Source organism: Vidua chalybeata, chromosome 2, assembly GCF_026979565.1.
Source record: "Vidua chalybeata isolate OUT-0048 chromosome 2, bVidCha1 merged haplotype, whole genome shotgun sequence".
Classification (NCBI taxonomy): domain Eukaryota; kingdom Metazoa; phylum Chordata; class Aves; order Passeriformes; family Viduidae; genus Vidua; species Vidua chalybeata.
The window spans coordinates 26144471-26165028 of NC_071531.1; the positions used below are offsets into that span (position 1 = coordinate 26144471).

Consider the following 20558-nt stretch of genomic DNA (forward strand, 5'->3'; position numbering starts at 1 on the left):
ACAACTATTATGTTCTCTGCTATAGGGAAGTCAGGCAAAATGAACAGCGGACATCAAAACAGCACAGTGCCTTTGGCTATTTCTTCTCAGTTGTTGCTAGACTGTTTCAGGCAGAAGTCACACAACCCTGCAGTAAATAGCACTAGAAGCTGGCAGTTCCCGGGAAGCAGCAGGACAAGAGTCAGAAATCTGCAGAAGGATAGACCATGTAAGAAAAAGAATAGCCCTGCAGCATCTTTTGACTATTGACATTTCCTGTCTTAGCCTAAACCTGCCTTAACCCATGTCTCTGAGATGTTTGGGACAGCTCTGATCTCCACCAGGTGACAAATTGGCCAAGAAGAAGTCCAGAAGTGACGCCAAGGCTGAGACACGGGTAGGAGACACAATGAATGAAGCAGATGACGACTGCACAAGAAAAGACCCGGTCCGTGCTTCCCCCGAGGACTGGCACCGGGAGCTGCGGCGAGCGGGGCCAGGTCCGGTTGGGCGGCCGGGTCCGCCCGCGGCGGGGGCAGCGCCGCTCGCCCCGCCCCGGCCCCGCCGCGCCCCGCGGGGCGGACCCGCCGCACCCCGGGCAGCGCCGGCCGCGGCGCGGAGCGGAGCGGGGCGAGGCGCCCCGGGAGATGATGGTCCCGCCGCCCGCCCCCGCCATGTCGGGCCCGCTGGCCGTGCTGGACCCCACAGGTGAGCCCGGCACCTGCCCCGCCGGGTGCGTGCGCCCCGGGCATGCGGCGGGGGAGAGCGGCAGCCGGCGGCGGGGCTGGACGGCCGGGCTGCCCCGGGCTCGGCGCCGCTGCCCCGGCGCTTCAGTCGGCGGAACGGGACCGGACGGGACGGGAGGGGAGGGCGGGGGCTATGCCCGGGCTGTGCCCCGGCTGTGCCCAGCAGAGCGGCAGCGCAGCGCGGGCTCAGCCCGAGATCCCCGGTGCGGTGCGCGCTGCCGCTCATCCGCTCGCTCGCCGAGATATTTAAAAATACCGGCTCTTCTTCAGAGCTTTCAGCTGCGCTGGGAGAATCCCTGTGCTGGAGGTTTAACATTCGGAGGAAGAGCTTGGTACGGGACGCGGACGGGAAATTAACGTAGGAGCCATCGTGCTGGCCGGTGGCTGCGCTGGAGCAGGCGGAGGTGCCCGCAGGTTCGGGGCGGGCTGGCCACAGGTGTTGGGTTCGTTTCCGTCCTCCTGGTTCTCCTAATTGAATAGCTTGTGTTTACAGCGTACATCCTGAAATACAAAGGCAAAAGAAAGGTCGAGTATTTCGTTATTCCAGTGGAATTTGTTAAAGTTTAGAAAATACAGTACTTACTGCTGGGAATTACTCTGTGTAACGTTTGAAAGGACAGAGACTTTGCTATGCACTCAAGGATCTTAACATCCTAGTGAAAAATATACCAGATCTCAATTTTTGTCTTAACTTGGAAGAAGAATTATATTGGTGTTGAAAATGTGGCCGTGGAATATGTGCTGTAACTTAAAAACATTTTCATGGGAAAAAGAAGGATCTGTATGCCAGCTTTAAACTAGTGATTAGCTGCTCATTAAATTATTTATCGGTGAAAAAATTGCTGCCAAAACAGTGAGGTCATAGTGATACTGCATGGTATCACTTACTATAGCCACACTACATAGTATATCAGGGCTTTTGGGATTGCTTTTTAATTTTGTTCAGTATGGATATTTTCTGGCAGAATTGTAAACTGTTTCGCATGGTCTTGAATATATAATGCACTTGTAGAAGCTTACTCAACAAATTAATAATAAAGGTAAGAGATGGGCCTGATAAAAGCTGCTGTCTTGTGGCTTGAAATGAATGCTGTTGCATCTGGTTTAATTAGTTCAGCACTCTGGACAAGTCAAGCATTTAATCAGAAAAGGGAAAGTAATCACCAACAGCAGGTGTGAGCATCTCTTTTAAGCATCTCAATCCGTCACATTTAATTTTAGAAGGCAATGTAGGATTAATTCAATTTCACTGGCATGAAACAGTTTTTAAAACACACAAAACTGTAGTTGAGAGAGAGATGGCACTGAAGTGAGCATTGCAGTAATTAAAAACTTATAATCTAGCTCCAAAAATCTCCTAAAAATTTTCTCAACAGCAGAAAAACAGCGCATACCTTTGGTACTAAGGTTTGTCTGTGGTGGATTTCCATTTAAATTATCTTTTTCTGTGTGCTTAATGTCACTCTCTAAAACATGTCACAATTTTTAGTAGTATCCATTACATAATAAAAATGCACAATTTTTTTCCTGTTACAAAAGTTTCCTTCTTTTTCTCATAGTAAGATGCTAATAAACATCAGGCTGGGGCATTATTTGAAAGTAGTATTTCCATTTTGATCACCATAACTAGATCAAAGAAGAAGATACGGAATTATGTAGTGCTAGTATTCAGCAAATGTGGCTGTAATCCCGGCTAACTGCTACGTCCTACAGTGACATTTTCCTCACCAAAAATTATGCCACACTTTTTAGCTTTATGATGTCTGAAGATAGATTTTAAAAGAAGTAGTGAAGTTAGCAAAGTATAGTTGCTTTGGTCTAAATGTAAACTTTCTTTAGTTCAGTTGCAGATTGTATGGAGGTTTTCCAAGGCAGGGAGATGCTGTTTCATTCTGTTCTTTCTTTCCCTCAGCCTCTTGACACATTCTGTGCCACGGACATGTTTCATCATTAATTAATTCATTGCCCTTTTAAACTCACTCTTTACTTTGTTCAAATCCAGACCCTACTATTCATTATTAGACCCACCACTTTGCAATCTCATACATACCCTCCCCACAAAACCATTTATTTTTCCATAGTCTTTCTACAAATTTAATTTAAACCCCACCCATTGCAAACAGAGCATTGTAATGCAATTTTGTTTTCTGCAGCTGATGAACAGATAGAAGTTTTTTCTGAGTGCAGCAGAGTGTGGTCTTCAGCAGGCACTTTTTCTTTTTGCTCTCTGGAGGGTGACCTCAATTTCCCCCCTGATGGGCCTTTCTCTGTCCCAAGGAGGCAGCAGTCTGGTGTGTCTCTTCCTTGTCCTGGTGGCATTTTCTCACCTTCCACTGTGGAAGCAGGGCTCAAGCAGATGCTTTTCCTGACAGATGTTTAATGAGCAAAGCAGAGAGTGTTTCTGTGACTTTTTGTGCACAGTTTAGGTCTGCGCCAGGCAAAGTACAAGCCTGTCATGTGGAAGTTCTGTTACCTCTCTAATTTATCTGTAGTGCCTATTGCTGCAGTTAATACTGCAAAAAACTCAATGCCCAAGGCTCAGTCAATACTTCATTGGCCAAAACTGCTGAAGAATATTGCCAATAGATGTTAATAACATATTCACACCCTCTATTGACCCCAGCCTCAAGCTAATGCTAATAAGGATAGGAGAAGGTTTCTTCCTACAAGCTTGGTTTTTTGGTATGCTAAATATAAGAATTTAAAGTTATAATTAAATTGCATTAAGGTCCAGAGTAGGAGCTTAATAATATTCATACCAAATCATTGCTAAAGAAGTTGAAGGTAATAAATGTCAAAATTATTCTGAGAGTTACTTCAGTACTAAAAAATTGGAAAGCGAATAGCCTCCATTAACTCTTTTCTGCACTCCAGGAACATTGGTGTTGGAAGAAAACTCAGGCTACAAATCTTGACTGCAATGTTTCCTCTGCTCTTAATTTAACTGCTTTTCTTGTGTATGGCCAGCCTTCAGTCCAAGCCTTGCCACAGAGTGTCAGGGAGGAATGCTGGGCCAGGCACACAGGATTTCTGAGTCTGGCATTGAGTTTTGGCTGGCAGGTACATTAAAAAAAGATCCAAATAAACTGCATGGCAACTCCTACAAACAGCAGTAAACAAAGGCTTGAAAAATCTTGGGGCCCAACATGACTGAAGTTGCAAAAGGAAGCCTTTTAATTGTGGGAACCCTTTGGAGCAGTAACTTCTGAAGATATTAAGCTGCTTTGCAAATATTACATAGGCCTCCCAGTATGCTGGTGGCTTATAGGCATGCAATTATACATAATTTGATAGAGCAAAGATTTTTACTGTTGTGATTAAGGAAAACCAAACAGCCGTGATAAAAACCAATTTGGGCTGATTTCTACCCATCATCTCTGTGCATGTGGAAATCTTTGAGAATAAGTCCTTGCATGTGGCAGCCTCTTCTCCAAAAGGGCCTTTCTGTGCTCCTGCTTGTAAGTCATCTCTCCTTAGGGTAGAGTTCATAGCTAGTGACGTGGTTATTTATCAGAGTTTCCTAGGCTATGAAAAAGGGGAGATACAATTGGAGATTTGCCTCTATTTTGAGATGCAGGTGGTAAAAGATCAATAAATATGAGGGTTGAAGAGTATTGCATTCTTCGGCATGTGTAAATTTGAGTGTCAAAATGTAGATCATACCAAAAAATGTCCCTACAAATAATGGCATCTTTTTCTATTCTGTCTCACTAAATCCACATCAGATTTACTCCAATTACAAATAAGAGCATACTTTTCCTAAGACATTTTCCAGCAACTCAGGGCAATCAAACTCATGCCTTTCATTATTCATAATCAGAACTCAGGAGGGTGGGTTGGACCCATAGTTTATCTCCATCCAATCTTTTCAACCTTTGCCAGTACAGGTGCTACTCTGAGGAAATTGTGGAGGCTTGGCTCCTCAGGCACTTTCTGGTGGTTTCAAGAGGTCTTGGCTGAGGATCATGTGCCCCACTGTCTTTGGGAAGGTTTGTGTTCCTATGTCCCTTTACAGTATGTCTACACTGCAGCTGCAGTTTCATCAGTGGATATGAGCACACATACCCAACCCACTCTTAGTCTAGCTGTCTGGACTATCATAAAACCGTAGAAGAATTCAGGTAGGAAGGTACCTCAGTTGCAATTCCAACCTCCTGCTCAAAGCTGGGTTAACTATGAGGTCAGGCCAGGTTGCTTAGTGCTTTTTCTGCTTGAATCTTGAAAACCTTCAAAGTTGGAGAGGGCACAAGTTATTTGGACAACCTATTTCAATGTTTGACTGTCCTAATGTTGATTTTTTTTTCCTCCTTATACCCAGTCTGAAACACTTTTTTGTACTTCAGTTTGTCTGCGGTCTTTTTTCTTCCCACTGTGCACCATTATGAAAAGCCTGAGTCTGTTCTCTTGACAGCTCAAAGGAATTGGAAGACTGCAACCAGCTCTGCCAAAAGTCATCTCATCTCTAGGCTGAGCAAGCCCCATTCCCTCAGCCTCTTCTCATACAGTAAGAACCAGCCCCTGACCTTCTTTGCAGTCCTGTGTTGAATTCATTGCAGTTAATTTATGTATTTCTCTATACTGAGGGCCCCAAACTGAGTGCAATATTGTGTCATCTAAAAAGTGCTGAATAGATGGGTGTAGTTGCTCCTCTGATCTACTAATGATGCTCTTGTTAGTACAACCCAGGATTTTGTTGCTAGGGCACGCTGCTGGTTCATGGTCAGCTGATAATCTACCAATGCCCCCAGGTCCTTTCCAGCAGAGCTGCTTTACAACCTGGCAGTCCTTTACCTACATCATTGCAATGCATTGTTCCTTCCTTTGCTCAGGACTTGGCATCATGTTTAAAACCTTGCTAGAATTAAGGCAAAAGACATCCAGTGCTCCTCAAGTCCAGTCATTTTGCCATAGCTGGCACCTGGCCTGGTCAGACTTTACTTGGCTCTGGTAAATCCATCTTGACTGTTGCCAATCACCTTTTCATTCTGTGCCCAGAAATGTCTTAAAAGAAGACTTATTCCACCTTTTGGTCCCAGCATCCCACGAACCAAAGTAAGGTTGATTGGTTTATAATTCTCTGAATCTTCATTTCAGCCTTTTTAAAAATGGGTGGAGCAAAACCTTTCTTCCGTTTTGGGTATTCTTTAATCTCTATGACTTTTCAAAGATGATAAGGTATGGCAAGGACATCAGATATTATTTACAATCTGGAAGTTCTATCGAATGAATCATTTTAGTCTGTAGGAATGACAGTGGATTTGAGGAGCTGCACATCTGAAATCTAGTTTTCTCTCTTGGCCATGTGAACTGGAGTATGAACTGAAGTATGAAAATTGCTTGTATTTCATACTAAAATACTGGAATCAATTTGACTGGTTGTTCTACTGGAGAAATGTCAGCAAACACAGCTTGTTATTATAAATTAAGTTTTTTACTTATTGAAATTATTTGACTTGGTTTGCAAACATCTGATCTAGTCTGGCTTTTGAACTATAAACATTTAACTGAGTTACATGACTTTAAAATGGCCACGAAACTCAAGTGACTCATTGCAAATGGCTTCTCCTTTCATTTTCTTTCCTGCATTTCCTCTCCTTTTGCTTCCAGCAGTGCCCCCAGAGCCTGGCTCATACAAGCCTGCCTTCCCCTCTCACCTCCTCCTTCCTGCTGAGGACTGCTGCCTCCAGGCTTCAGTGCAACATCACAGTGTCTGCCTTCTCCTGAGGCCGGGCAGTCAGGCAGCTCAGTCCACAGAGCGAGAGAGACTGGCCCTGCTGTGGCCAGGTTGTGCTTTCTCAGAAGCTCCATCCTGCCCAGGTGCAGGGTATGGTACCATGGCATCACGTGGCCCAGTGCTACAGGGTGATCCTGCACATTCCAAAGCGAGAACACCAAAAATGGAGACCACAGTTTGATTCACTTGGGTGTCTTTTGTTAGAGTCATGTATTAATGGCTTTTTTAGTCTTATATAAGTCTGTGCTATGGGCTGGGGCCCTGGTGTGAGTAACCTCTGGCTACAGCTCAGATCTTCCACTGGGTAACCAGGTTAAGTGCCTTGGAGCAGCCTGCAAGCTGGAGGTGAGCGTGCTGGTTTTCAGTTTGGAGTATCTGGGTCCAAATCCCAGTGAGAATGAAAGGATTTCACTGAGCAGCCTCTGCTAGAAAAGTCTCATGTATCATTACCTGATAAACTCTATTACAGCTTTGCTTCAAGGATACAGATTTCTTACCCCAGTAAACATGAAGAGCACATTCATTTTCATGATAGCATGCGGACCACCTGCTAATCTTGTTTCAAATATTCATTTTTCTATTCAGGCCAAATAGACTCAAATTGACACTTCGCACAGGTAAGAATTTAAGTCCTGCAGGATCTCACCAACATGAACAACAATTAAAAATGCTGCTGAAGACAAGGCATAATTATCATTGTCACTGACATACAGTTCAGTTTAATAAAAACTCATCTTATGCCTCTACCCAATGCGTGTGCATTAAGCTATACTCTAGCTAACTCTGCGGGTTTTAATTCCTTCTGTTGTCTGGGAGCAATTTTCTTTAGTGGGAGAACAACAGAGGGTGATCTACAGAAAAGATTAACAAAAGAAAATCTTTCATCATTTTGTATTTATTCTGCCATGATTGCAATGAAAAGGTCTTTTCCTTTTCCCCCTCACTCTCTACAGGACAGTTTGCAAAAAGGAAGAAGACTTCCCTTTGGTTCACAGTCGCACTGCTGGTGGTGTCTGTTTTCATACTCACCATAGGTCTGGCAGCTACCACACGAACAGAAAATGTTACTGTGGGAGGCTACTACCCAGGCATTGTTGTAAGTAAAAAACCCATTTTAGAATATTAGGTACATCCAAATAAATTATTATCAGCTGTAAATGGGAAGCTCTGATTGATTGAAAAAGAAAGAAAAAATACATTAGTCCTGTGTCATTTCACGGAAAAGAGATGCTGCTTTGTTTTGATCTTGTTCTACTGTGTTGTAAGGCAGGGGGGTAAACTATATTTCTGAAGTGCCCCAAAGGAGAGGCTGTTAGGGGGTAGAAGGAGGTCAAGGCTGCACTGCACTGTGCTGGGCTCAGGGAACTGTTGAAAACCTGTGCTAGACTCCCCCTGGTCTCCATTAGAAGTGGGTGTCTGTGTGACCAGACAGTAGGCATGGGATAGATTTGAGCAACCTTTTAGAAGTTTACTGCTTTGATGGAAGGAAGAGCCACTCCGCTCCTGTGTCTGTGTGCCAGGAATTCAGCTGTGTCCATGGCAGAAAAAGCCCTGCTAAAGGACATGTGGAGACTTCTTCCTAACCTCCTTTGTTGCAGGCTTGCTGCCAGTTCTCTCATACAAGATCCTGTTTCCAAAATCCTTAGTCTTGTTTTTGCCTTGGGAACAGACTGCTTAAAAGCCTTTCTGCAGTGGGCACAAGGTTCGAGCTCCGCCTGCTTTGTCCTGTGGTGCCTCCCGTGGCTTCTGGGGAGGAGTAACCCTGCCAGCCCCTTGCTGGTTCAACCCCCAGGCCCTTTCTGATCTTAGGAGAAGGGATCAGTGATATCTCAAAGTGTGTAAATGTCTGGAGGAAAAAAAAAAAACAAAACAAACAAAAACCACTTATTAAATGCCTGAGTTTTAAATATGAGGAATATGGGTAGCAAATAGAGAAGGGCTGAGTCAACCAAGGGGAGGTAGAGGCTGCAAGGTGAAGAAAGAAATTCACCTGTTTACAGTTAGACACTACTTAGGTGTGTGGCTCCAATACTGCCAAAGTATGTTGTTAGGTACCATAATTTCTTGCTCTCTATGGAATGAAATGGCCAGAAAAGAGGGATATGGATCTTCTAATACTGTGCATACACCATTAATAATTTGTGAGTTAGAACTGTTCCTCCTAAACAATTCCTCTTACATCTTAGTGTTATATTGAGAACAGGACTTTCAGAAAGGTAATTTTAGGATAATGATCTATAAGGATCATTAAGGATCATATAAGGAGTAGTGTTTTAAAATTAGAACAAAAAGCAGTCAAAAAGCAGTTCCAGGAATAAGACCTTAACAGAATGATTTTCCCTTTCATTAACCTAAAATAGATAAATTAATACTGATAAAGGTCTCTCTTCTTCCAAAATTTGACATAAAATCCTTTGTAAGACCACATTATCTGCCTTCATCCCTAGAAAGAAGTTTCATTTTTAAACTGCTGTTTTTAACAAGTGTAATAAGTAATAAACCCATGTGTACAAAACAGGTTATTTCAGCATTTAGTTTCTTGTAGGAATAACATGATGTCTACTCACTCATCTGAAAAATATCACCTGCTAAAATATTTTTTTTAAATCTTGTTTTCATTAAAAATCAGATAAAAAGCAGGAATTTATTAGATTACTTTGAAAACAAAACCTTTTATTAATAATTTTCATTTATAATTGCTAATGTAAATGTCATCAAGATACTAAATACCACAAACATTTAGCAAGAATTAAAAGTGCTATGCAAATCTTACATGGTATCTTGCCAAAAGCCTGATCAGAGATGTGTGACTGTTATGTTTCTGCCTCACTGCCAGAAGTGGCTGACTCCAGTGCAGCATTGGCAGACTGACTGTCGGAGAATTGTAGAATGGTTTGGGATGGCAGGGGCTTTAAAGGTTATCTCAGTTCCTCTGCTGTGGACAGGGACATCTTCCTCTAGACCACATTCTCAAAGCCCCATCCAACCTGGTCTCATACACTTCCAGGGATGGGGCACTCACACCTTCTGTGGGCAACCTATTCCAGTTCCACCGCCTTCACAGTAAGGAATTTCTTCCTAATGTCTAATCTAAACCCACCTTCCTTCAGTTTGAAGGCATTACCTCTTGTCTTATGTCTTCATGTTTTCTTGAAAGGCACCTCTGGGAATTGGAAGGCAGTAATAGGGTCTCCTCGGAGCCTTCTCTTCTTCAGGCTGGACAACCCAAACTGTTTCATCCTGCCCTCATAGAAGAGGTGCTCCAGCCCTCTGATCGTCTTTGTGGCCCTGCTCTGTCCTCACTCCTGCATGTCCATGTCCTTGCTATGCTGGGAGCCCCACTGAAGGCAGCACTCCAGCTGGGATCCCACCAAAGCAAAGGAGCAGAATCCCCTCTCACCATCACTTCCTTCAGAATGTACTGAGCAGCACTCAAAAGGTGCTTCTCTTCTCTGCTGACAGTAGAGGGAGCTTAGAAAAGCAGCATAGCCCTGATCCCAGACTCTTAGATACCTAAACCGGGGGAGTCAATTTGTCACTATATTTAACTGCTGGGCTCAGAGAAAAGCAAGAATATGTGGACAGACAATGCTAATTTACATTTAAAATAAGGTCTAGTTCTCATAGATTTCAGTAGTAAAATATTAATTCCACAGCTGGTAGATGAGGTGAAACCTCCACTGATCTTAGGTAAGCAATTTTGGCCTTAAAAACCATGCAGAATTAACCCTGCCTTGAAGACACCTACAGAGATGAGTAACACTATCCACTGGCAGAGATTTACTTGTTTCTAGAAGTATTTGCAGAACAGGTCTTCAGGGTTAGATCCATAGTACACTTAGGCTTCTGCCAAGTTCCCACTGGCTTCAAGACGAGTTAAGTGCCTTAATTTCTCTGCATATGTGGTCACTTGTAATTTGTTTTGAAAAAATCTTTTTTCTAAATACATCTTTATAGTGCTAGGTATTACCTGAATTTATGCATCCAAAGTAATTGAACATAAAATATTTCTGTGTGTAGATGAGCTAATGTAATGTTATGCTTTGGAAGGTGTCTGCATTTAGTAGATTAGAGCATCTGTTGGGACTGCATTTTTGGAATGGTCTGCAAAGACATAGTTGGAACTGCTTCAGCCTCATTTCTTTATAAATATTGTTTATACTTAAATATTTAATGTCACTTCTCTGTGACTTCTTATTGTATTATTTTTGTTTGCTATTTCTATACTCTTTCAACAGGGTACCCAGCACCATACTGACCTGGACTCTCAGAGCTCCCAAACTCCCTGTTGTCTAAAAAGACAAAAAACTAGCTCATATGATCCTAAAACAATCTCAGTAGTGCTGTGGCTTTCATCATGATCTCTATGATTCTGCTCCTTCTGATTTAATTGTTATTGTTCTGTGTTTGGTCATTCTTTTTATTCGCATAGATATTACTCATTTTGTGTTCCCTGCATCAGCCATAAATGAGGCTTTATGGATTGTTCCTGTTGGAATGAAAAATGGGGCTTGGAACCAGATGTCATTTTGATGTAGTTATCTTAATTTGCAAAGTTGTTGTCCCCTGAACAGAGTGTCCTTGCTCACAGTTCCAAGTATCTCTACTATTTAGCTGTCAGCATGGGTGTGCTTGCCCACTCTTTCAAAGTCTCTGCTTTTAGTCCTTGTGCTTCCCTTTCACATAAATTTTCCCAAAGCACTCAAGAGCAAATCTCCTTTCCCTACAGTCGCTCTCTTGAAAGCGAGTGACGGATTCCTCCTGTGATACTGAGCGGGTAAAGTGCTTGCAGGGGATTTGCTTTCTGCCGTGAGCAGCTGTGCGTAACAGCAAGGAATTTACGGGCATTGCCTAAGCCCTTGGCTGGGACATGTAGTCCTTAAAAACTTAATTTGTGCTTGGAGGAGAGGCTCTGAGCTCGGTTCAGAGGCCTCATTGCAGAGAGGGGCTGGAACTGTGAATCCAAGGAGTTTCTACTGCTCCAAACCTTCATGGGCCCATCACAAGGAGGAAGCTTTTCCTACCATCCCGATGTTGAAGCAACACTGGAACATTAAGGCCAGCTTACTTCAGTGTGCCTTCCTCCCCTCTCTCTCCTGTGGCTATTGGTGATGCAGCTGACTGTACTGCTCTTTTTAGCATTTTAGCAAGGATTTTTTCTGGGTTGTGTGATACTGTCTAATTATTAAAACCAAACAAGTATAACTGTAAGGGTTTGAACTTTGGGGAGCACATCAGTTTTTTGAGAAAAACTGTCTGCAATTGCCTAAAGCTTTGCAATTTTCAAAAATTATGATGTGTGGACTAAATGTGGTTTTCTCTCCTACTTTACTTAGTTTTTGCTTTACAGTGTGTAAAACTATACATGACAATGGTAACAATAGTCAGGTTATAGATGTGTGTCTATACAGACTTCTGTTTAATGCATGACAAATTTTGCACTGAACTATGAAAGAGCTGCAGTCCTTGCCATTTCCCATTACATTATTTGATTTATGTCCAACAGTAACTTCCACCTTTTCCCTTGACCCACCCCATTTAGCCCATCTGTGTGGTGCATTAGCTCAGATATCACTGTATGTGTTGGTATGTTGTCCAGAGAAGCTGACCTCATGCATTTCTGTTGGTTTTGTTCTTTGCCTTAGCTTGGCTTTGGATCTTTCCTAGGGATTGTTGGCATCTACCTGGTAGAAAACAGAAGACAAATAGTAAGTAACATTAATTTTAATGTTTAATTAAATTTAAATGAAATTAAAATAAAATTTCTTTTTTTTTCTTTTTGTATCAAACTGTATTAAATATGAAAAGCAGGGATTTCCAGTTGACTTAAAATGGCTTTATCTGCCTCAAAATGTTAGTCATTAGTTTCACCACTTCTGAGAAGCTTTTGAGAAGCATGAATGGGCCAGTAAGTTCCTTTGTACAAGGCAAAACAAAAGCAGCTTACTTTGTTTTACTGAATTTACTTTCCTGCTGGTTTAGTGCGTTGAACTGACCAAGGGCAGAATCACTTAAGCGCCAGAGCTTGGCCAGGACCATGTAACTGGGAAAAGGATGGGAAGAGAGCAAAACAACAGTTTGAGCAGCAACAAGCTACATGATCAGCTCCACCCTAGCAGATGATCTCATCCTGTGCAAGAAGTTTGTCAAGAAAACTTTCCTGAAACTATATTTGTTAAATAGAAGAAAAAAAATCCAGAGCTCTTGCTGTTAAGATTGCCTGGCTGTGTCAGACAGGATCTGAGATACCATATGATTTGTTTGTAGATTTAGCTTGGCTTCCCAAATAGTTTGCTTTTATTTATGTGAGGAAGTCACAGAAAGTCTTTGAAGCATCTGTATAAAGGAAGGTGTAAAAAGGAGGAAGGAATTTGTAGAAATTCTTAACAATTTCCTTCCTTTCTTTGCAAAAAGTAACAATCTTGGTTGAATAACAGCATGTCCAATGGGCACCTCACAGTAAACTGATTATAGCCAAGCATCATGAAATATGATTAATTTCACAATGCAGAGCTTTCACTGGTATAAATCAAGAGTGGTGTTAAGCTCAGAGAAGGAACTGATGGATTTAGCTTGCATTTTACTAATAAGTAACTACTTTACTTACAGGTAGTCATAATATCACTCCTTCATAGTATCACTCTTTTTTTGCATTACCTGTAAGTGTCAGTAGTGTATTTGCAATATTTCCCTTGCTTTTAACTTTTGTTTCTAGCTGGGTTTCACAAAGAAATAAGATTTATAAAGCTGTGATATTTGTCTCTGTCTTTTCTGTTCCCTATTCCATTTTTTGAATATGTTGACCAATTTCAGGCAAATTCAGGAGGGAGGTAGAGACTTGAAAGGTGTGAAATTCCATCAAGTTTTATGAAAATTCACAGGTGGGTAGAGGAGAGAATTGCAACTTAGTTCCTCCATAGTGGTAAAGGCTGCAATGTCAGTTCACCACTATTTAAAAATGAAGAATCCAAATGGGATATGACCTGTGAGACAAAAATCTGCGGAAGGTCAGGTGTCATTAATTTTGCTACTAAGAAAACAGCTTAATTAAGAACTATTGTTCCTGATTTCTACATCAGAGACCAGGATGAACAGCAGGTTCCAAGTTGCAGGCTCAGTGCTGGGCAGATGAAAATAGCTTTATCTTCCACAGCATTCATGCTACCTTACTAACATGCATAACATTTTAGGGTTGTTTGATTTTCCACTTTTCTTCTAATCTGCTTCGTGGTTTTCTATGCTTCTGTCCTTAGCAAAAGTAAAATGTCTGAAAAAGCCATAAGGTGGGTAAGCAGCAGTTAAAGTAAGTATTCCTTGACATGTTGTGTCATTTACACAAGGACTGTGAAGACATAAATGTCCAGTATGCTTGGGATTAGTGCCTGCTTGCATTTCCCAGCATGGAACAAGGAAAACTGCTTTCTGCTTATAACATTTAGAGATGATTTGGCTGTTGGAAGATTGGGTTTCTGGGGAACAGACTAAGAGAATAACTAGAAAGTTTAATTATGTGTCTTGCCTTGAGAACCACCCACAGTGGGTCTTTGAACACTGTCTTTGCTGAGGCTGAGCTGATGGTTTTAAAAGTTGTGGAAGTGAGATTTGAAAGGGTTTACAGTAGAAGGCAGTAGTTATTCCCTGGGACATAACTGAGTATATTGGAAGGGTTTAGGGCAGCTTTAACAAATTTGCATCCGTCAGTAAGATTGTAAAGATTGAAGCACAGAAATGTAGAATAAATGTTATATTCCTGTACCTAAAAACTATATGCATTGCAGCAGGACAAAAGGGAGTGGAAAGGAAAAGAAATTGCTTACTCAATTGCTTCTATTTTAACTAGGCTACCTTCAGCAGTTACTGCAGTATAGTTTGAATTTAACCCAGTGTAGCTCTGATAGTTATCTGGCCCCTGTAATGACTTAATACTTCATTTTTTATTTGTTATTTAAATTGAAAATTAATGCAAATTCAATTGTACTAGGGAAAAAAGTCTATTTCAAATTGACCATTCTACTTAAATCTATTTCTCTTTTTGTCTTGAAGTTCTATTTCACTGTGACCTGTCCATTTTAAGTCCAAGTTCTTTCATGGTTGGTGAAATGCTAAATGCAACATAAAATATATAATGATTAGCAGAGCCAGTACAGCAAAACCCCAGCACTCAGTAACTGATGAGCGTGGAGTTTGAGAAGGAACAAAAGTGCAGTTAGGCAGAGTGGACAATGGTTTGTTCTTAAAACATGACATTAATAATGTTGCACTTCTTTGACCTCCTTCTTGGCACCCTAGAGCCCGCAGTGTGAGTTCAATGTGCTGACCAAGGTATAACCCTTAATTCAAAGGAACTGTTGCTTGAAGAAGCAGGCTCTGCCTCATTGACTAGCATGATTTCACTTCAGCTCTTAGCATTTGTGCTTGGCTCTGATATGCAAAGCTTGGCACCAGCAGAACAAGATTTCCCTTTGACTAAAGATTTGCACTGATTTGGGATGTTTCTAACTGGCAAACAGAAGGCATTTCAAGCATAATGGGTCTCTGTCCCTTTTTGCCTCTCTTGCACTCTGCAAAGCAGGTTATGGATTGAAGGGCAGTGTACAGCTGGATGTTGTTTCGTTCCAAAGGCGCATTTAGTCCAGCCGGATGGGTGAAAAACATGATACTGCCCAAATCAAATGGATTTGATTGTAAGACATGAAGTGTTCTCACTTGTTTGCTTGCTTGCCATCTCCTCACATTACAGTACAAAGTATTTCCAGTTAGGAAGTGAGATGCTGAAATTACACACAGGAGTGGGGAAAGCTGGGTGTGCAGGGGGCTGCTGGCAGCAGAGTTGAGCTGAGAGCAGTGAGTAGTGCTGAGGGAGTGCTGTAAGAGGTTTCTCCTCAGAAAATATGTGGAGGTGGCACGAGCTTGCACCCAGAAATGAATCACTCCCTAAATGTGCAATGTGGATGTGACACCATGCATGCAGTTTTAGCTAACCCAATGCATAAACCGAGCAATGGCTCACAGCTTCCACTCACACATCTCTCCAGTGCCAGCCTCACCCAGCCATACTGTTTGAAAGGCTGAAAATGAGCACCCTGAAGCTGTGGTGCCTGCAAGAGTGATGGTGAGATTCAAGGGCAGCATGATAGCTGCCAGGTTTTTGAATGTTTGCAGTATCACAGTGCTGCCTGCAAGAGCCCTCACTAGGGCTGTGGGAGCTACAACGAGAGCAGCACAGCTGTGGCAGAGAGCAGGCAGGAAGGGTGTGGGAGGAGGTACAGGAGAAAAAAGGACACAGGGAAGATGGGGAAGGGTCATTGGAGCAGGAGTGGCCCCTCATGAGATGGTGGGTAAGCACAAACATTGGTACTTAGGATGGAAGCCGCTGTGTGTAGCAGGTCTGACACCCAAAGTCATCCACTGCTGAGTCTTTGTCATGTTTTTGTCATGCTAACAAACATTTTGTTTTCTCACTGACATGTCTAGGATATACTCAGATATAAACCTTAGCGCTCAGCCTGGTCCTTGACTTGTTCAGAGAGATGGAGGCAAAGCTTCCAACAAAGCAGAATTTGAAAACATGAGGAAGACACAAACTTGGAGCTCTACACACAGACAGAAAAGGCAAAGCTATTTATTCAGGCTTCTCAAGGGATGCTAAGTTTAGGTCCCTTAATATGCTTGCCTCCCAGCCTCTGTCAACAGGAGTTAGATTTCAAATGAAGTGTTGAAAAGACACTATAGCTGAAGTTGGAGAAACAAAGCAATATTTTTCTCTTCTGTTTTCAGTTAGTAGACTTCTCTTACAGTGCAAGCATCCCTGTCTTGCATTGACATTGTGTGAGGTAGGATTTTAATATAATCTCTGATTATTTTCTTAACACCGGACTTTGCATCTGTTTAATAGAATAGAGGATTTTTTGAAGCAGGTACGTGTGTGAGCCAGCTTTCAGAAGAGGCAAACCTCTTCCACTTTTTTCAAAACCAATATATCTTGTAAATTATGCCCATCAGAAAATGCCCACCGAGCATTTTATGTAAAGGTGATGGTTATAAATATATACACCCCCCCAAAAATACTGCTATATATGCACCTAATTAGCTCAGTTCAAACATGTTCTGTTTCATTTGCTGTTTGCAAATCAAACATTCTGAAGAAATTAACTTTAGTGCAGATTTTGATCAAAGATACTAATTACTGATTGATTTCATATCACATATTAGGCTAATTAAAGCAGCTTGTTTTAATAAAGAAAGACCACTGAAATTCTGCAGATCCCCATAGACTATCTTTGATGTTTCTGTGCAAATAAATGGAAGAAGCCTTTACTGTTGTAGGGGAAATGCACAAAATGTAAAGGCAATCTTTGTAATTACCAAGGTATTATTTCTTTCCTAAACTCAAGTTTCCAACAAAGTTAACAGCACTTCTTTCTTTCAGTGTTGATTTTCTGCATGCTCATATTTCACACATATTTCAGAGAAAAACAATTATTGCTGAGGTAAAAATGTTAAGAATGGAAGAAATTAGTAATCATCCTTCTCTTGTTTAGCACCTCTAAAATTATTGAAATGGAAAAGACCTACTAATACCTTTTCAGGCATAAATGTGTGCTAGGTTTTGTGGTGTGACCTAACTGCACATTTCAGAAAGAGATAAGATTTATATAATCAGAATTGGTTGACGCTGACACTTGAATGAGCTCGAGTGGCTCCTCTTTATGAATCTGCATTTTTTCAAAATATAACAGCATCTTGTTAGCTGTTAAGTTCAAGCAGCTTATTCATTGAGAATGTCTTCCTGCTCTCATGGCTAGCTCTTCAAGACTATAATAAGGTGCTCTTCAGAGGCATCTTGTTCTCTCCTTAGGTTCTGCAAGAGACCTTGAAGGGTGGTTTACACTAGATTCTGGAGTTTTAGTTAGCTAAAGTGTGATTTTAAAAATCCTGTGTTAAGTGACATTTATATTTCTCTTCTATAATATTGAGAATATTACAGAAGATATCATACTGTAATTCTGTCTAGTTACTGGTTGAGAGAAGAGCAGCCTATGTATAGATGGCCCATAAGCATGGGCCATACCCAAGTAGTCTTGGGTATTTTCTGCCTTATTTTGCAGAAATCAGCTTTGAGACCCCTTTTAACCCTTTTTGGAAGGGATTGATTTGGAATGTGGTCTATCCATGGTAGGTCCGGGAAATATGTGTTATTCCTTGTAATGTAGGAGAATATTCCACAAAAATAGAAGTAGAAGTGAGATGAATAACTGGAGATGCTTTGAAGGCTAAGTTATTTCAGCTGCAGAGGAGGAGGATAGGTGATATATCGGTGGGTATGAAAGCACCTTCCAAAATGAAGAAGTGAAATTAAAAGAAGAAAGTTCTGTGGGCAAGTAAATGTAAGTAAGTGGAAAAGTTGTTTCTAATAATATAATATTATGAGAGACATTTTGCTGTTATTAGTGTTATATATTCCATGAATAAAGACTAAGTACAATACTTTGGATTTCTTTATGCAATTCTTTGGCCTAGTACATTTAATGTGAGGATTTCCAATTTATAGCAAATGTAAATACCCACTGACACAAAGAGCTCTTTTCTCTTACCTCCTTTGCTCCTTCCTCTATCTTGCTGACTCCTTCTGCTCCTCTTTCCTGCCCTGGAGAAAAACACTCTCCACTAGTTAAGTGAGTAAAAGGTTTCACAGCCAAGTGAGCATCAGACATAACAAAATTTAACTGGTGGGGCTGCATGGGTAAAGGTAGAGAGGAATCTGTGGAAGGAGGGAACAAGACTCATCCCTTTTGCCAGGAATAATCTGTTATATCAACTTACTGTGGCGTGAAACCATCATCTAAGTGTTGTCAGTGAGTTAAATGCCTGAAGACAGACAGCACAAATTTCCCAACAGTGTTGGAGAATTTTGAAGTTCAAGGACTCAAAGACAAAAATAGATACTTTCACTGTGCGAATTACTAAAGGGAGTGTGGGAGGTGTTTCAGCTCTTCCCTGATCTAGTTCCTTATGGATTGGCATTTCATATTACATGTCTACAGGTGTATGCTTTCACATTTTACCAGCAGATTCATGAGCTAGACATGTAAATATTTATGTATATGTAAATATTTTAATATAGAAATTATAGCCATGTAATACATCACCTGTAATATATGCTCACATATGTACATGTATGTATTTACAGCTGACATGTCCTGGCAAATACCTATAATAATGACAAAGAAGTCTATGCCACTGTGCCACTGACATTATGTCTTTAATGTGCAAAATGCTTTTTAGACTCTTCATAGATGTGTGTGCCAGGTTGTTTCAGCTAGCAAAACTGTAATGGGTAGCACAGTCAGATCTGTAGCAATCTTTGTGCTCCATCATCAAGGCTGTGTCTGTCTGACATAGCTAGAGAGATGCCACCAAGTACCTCCACCTGCAGCCTAGCACTGTAGTTCTTCCCTCCCACACAGCCCTATGCTGGTCACTGGTTGTACCAGTCTCAGGTCTTACCCACCTCGGGTTTCTCACCTCATTGGAAGACAGAAATGGAATATTGGTTACAAAGGGGAGAAATTTTGAAAGAGATTCTTTGGTTTCTATTTGGAGAGCTTCCTTGGCAACCAGAATTACTTTAATTTGCTTCTGTAAGCTTAAGTTCAATAGGAACAGAAAGAAGATGCATACCTTTATGAATGAAAATATGTCTTTCCACCAACAGAGCTTATTCCCAATACTGAAGTCTTTAAAGGCTGTCACCATTCTTTTGAGTCAGAGACTCAAGCCACAAAGTCATTTTAAGTTCTCTATCTTATTAAGCTAGAGATTTTTGGGGATGTGGTTCCTTTCAGATCTTGCTTGGAAACAGCACATGGGATTAAGTGCAAAATAGGGCACTTTTTAACGGGCAGTTTGTTTTCTTGTGCTGTTTATGTAATGAAAGTGTTTCTGTCACACAGGTGAAAACAAAAGTAAACTTTATGACCCATGAAATGTGTTTGTGGAACAATAAAGATGTCAATTACTCTTCCTAGCAAGCAGGATGAAAAAGAAAGTCTCAGTAAGGAATCTGATTTCTGGTGTGTGCATGGTGAAGATGGTGAGGTGGGGTGTGCCTGTGAAAAGGACAGGCAGTTTCTGAACTTCTTGTTGAAGAATTAGCTCAATTTAAATAGCTGAACATCCCTGATGGACAGATACAATCTTCCAGACTCTGCAGATAGAATTTCATTACATGAAAACTTGTAATTCATGCATTTCTATAAAGAGACTGTGTCTGTGTCTTGAGAAACCAGTGCAATCACTGTATAGGGAAAGAGGATTTGTGAAAACAGAGACTCTGGTGTAAAAACAGTTCTTGCTGCTCAAACAGTCAGCTCTGACAGTCTTGATCTATGTAGATTCCACCATTTTTATCAGGAAGCATAAACTTTTATGGCACATGGTATGCTATGTATTTTTGGTTTATTGTTCTCATACCACTCAGAACAGCTGTTTAAGTGATGAAATGACCTTGTTCCAGCTTAAGCAATAAAAGAGCATCCATAAAAGGAAATATGTGATGAATTCCTAAAATGTCAGCACTGTTGATCAGTGAATCTAAATTTGTTTCACTTTTGTTCCCTTTCCTTTAATGCTGTGTTTAGCTTTTTCTTTTAGACTGAATTTGATGTCCTTAAATGTGTAATAATTTTTAACTGTTCTTATGTAAGTGCTTTTGTTGATGTTTGCAAAGAGGAATTCTTACCAGTTTGAAGTGCCTACTGGACTAAAACTTGATTAAGCTGGTTCCAAAATCATTAGCATTTCTCCAGCTGTGAAATCCAGATGATTTTTTTCCTCTTTTCTGTGTAAGGGTGGCCAGAGAGTGGCACTATCTGGAAAAGCACACTAGACTGAACTGCCCTGAGAAGCCCCAGTGCTGCCCTGCATAACAGTACGAGTCTGAAACAGAGGAAAGGGGGCTGATCACACACTCAGCACCTAATTTAATGGGATGGAAGAAAATGGATTTAAAAAAAAAATCTCTCTAAAAGGAGCGAAAACACGGGTGGAGCAGAGCATATGCACTGAACCTCCTTGAAGTAGAGAAGGTCAGCCAGTAG

The 20558-nt window shown here is 41.2% G+C and overlaps 1 protein-coding gene across 1 annotated transcript in view; it reads left to right on the forward strand.

Moving 5' to 3' along the window:
- The first annotated feature begins 591 nt into the window (after nt 1–591).
- TMEM255B (transmembrane protein 255B) overlaps nt 592–20558 on the forward strand; it is a 66555-nt gene continuing 46588 nt past the window's right edge. Inside the window, exons 1-3 of the mRNA XM_053935068.1 lie at nt 592–687; nt 7413–7555; nt 12105–12167. Coding sequence (XP_053791043.1) covers nt 627–687; nt 7413–7555; nt 12105–12167 — 267 coding nt within the window. The 5' untranslated portion in view covers nt 592–626. The remainder of the gene's footprint in view (nt 688–7412; nt 7556–12104; nt 12168–20558) is intronic.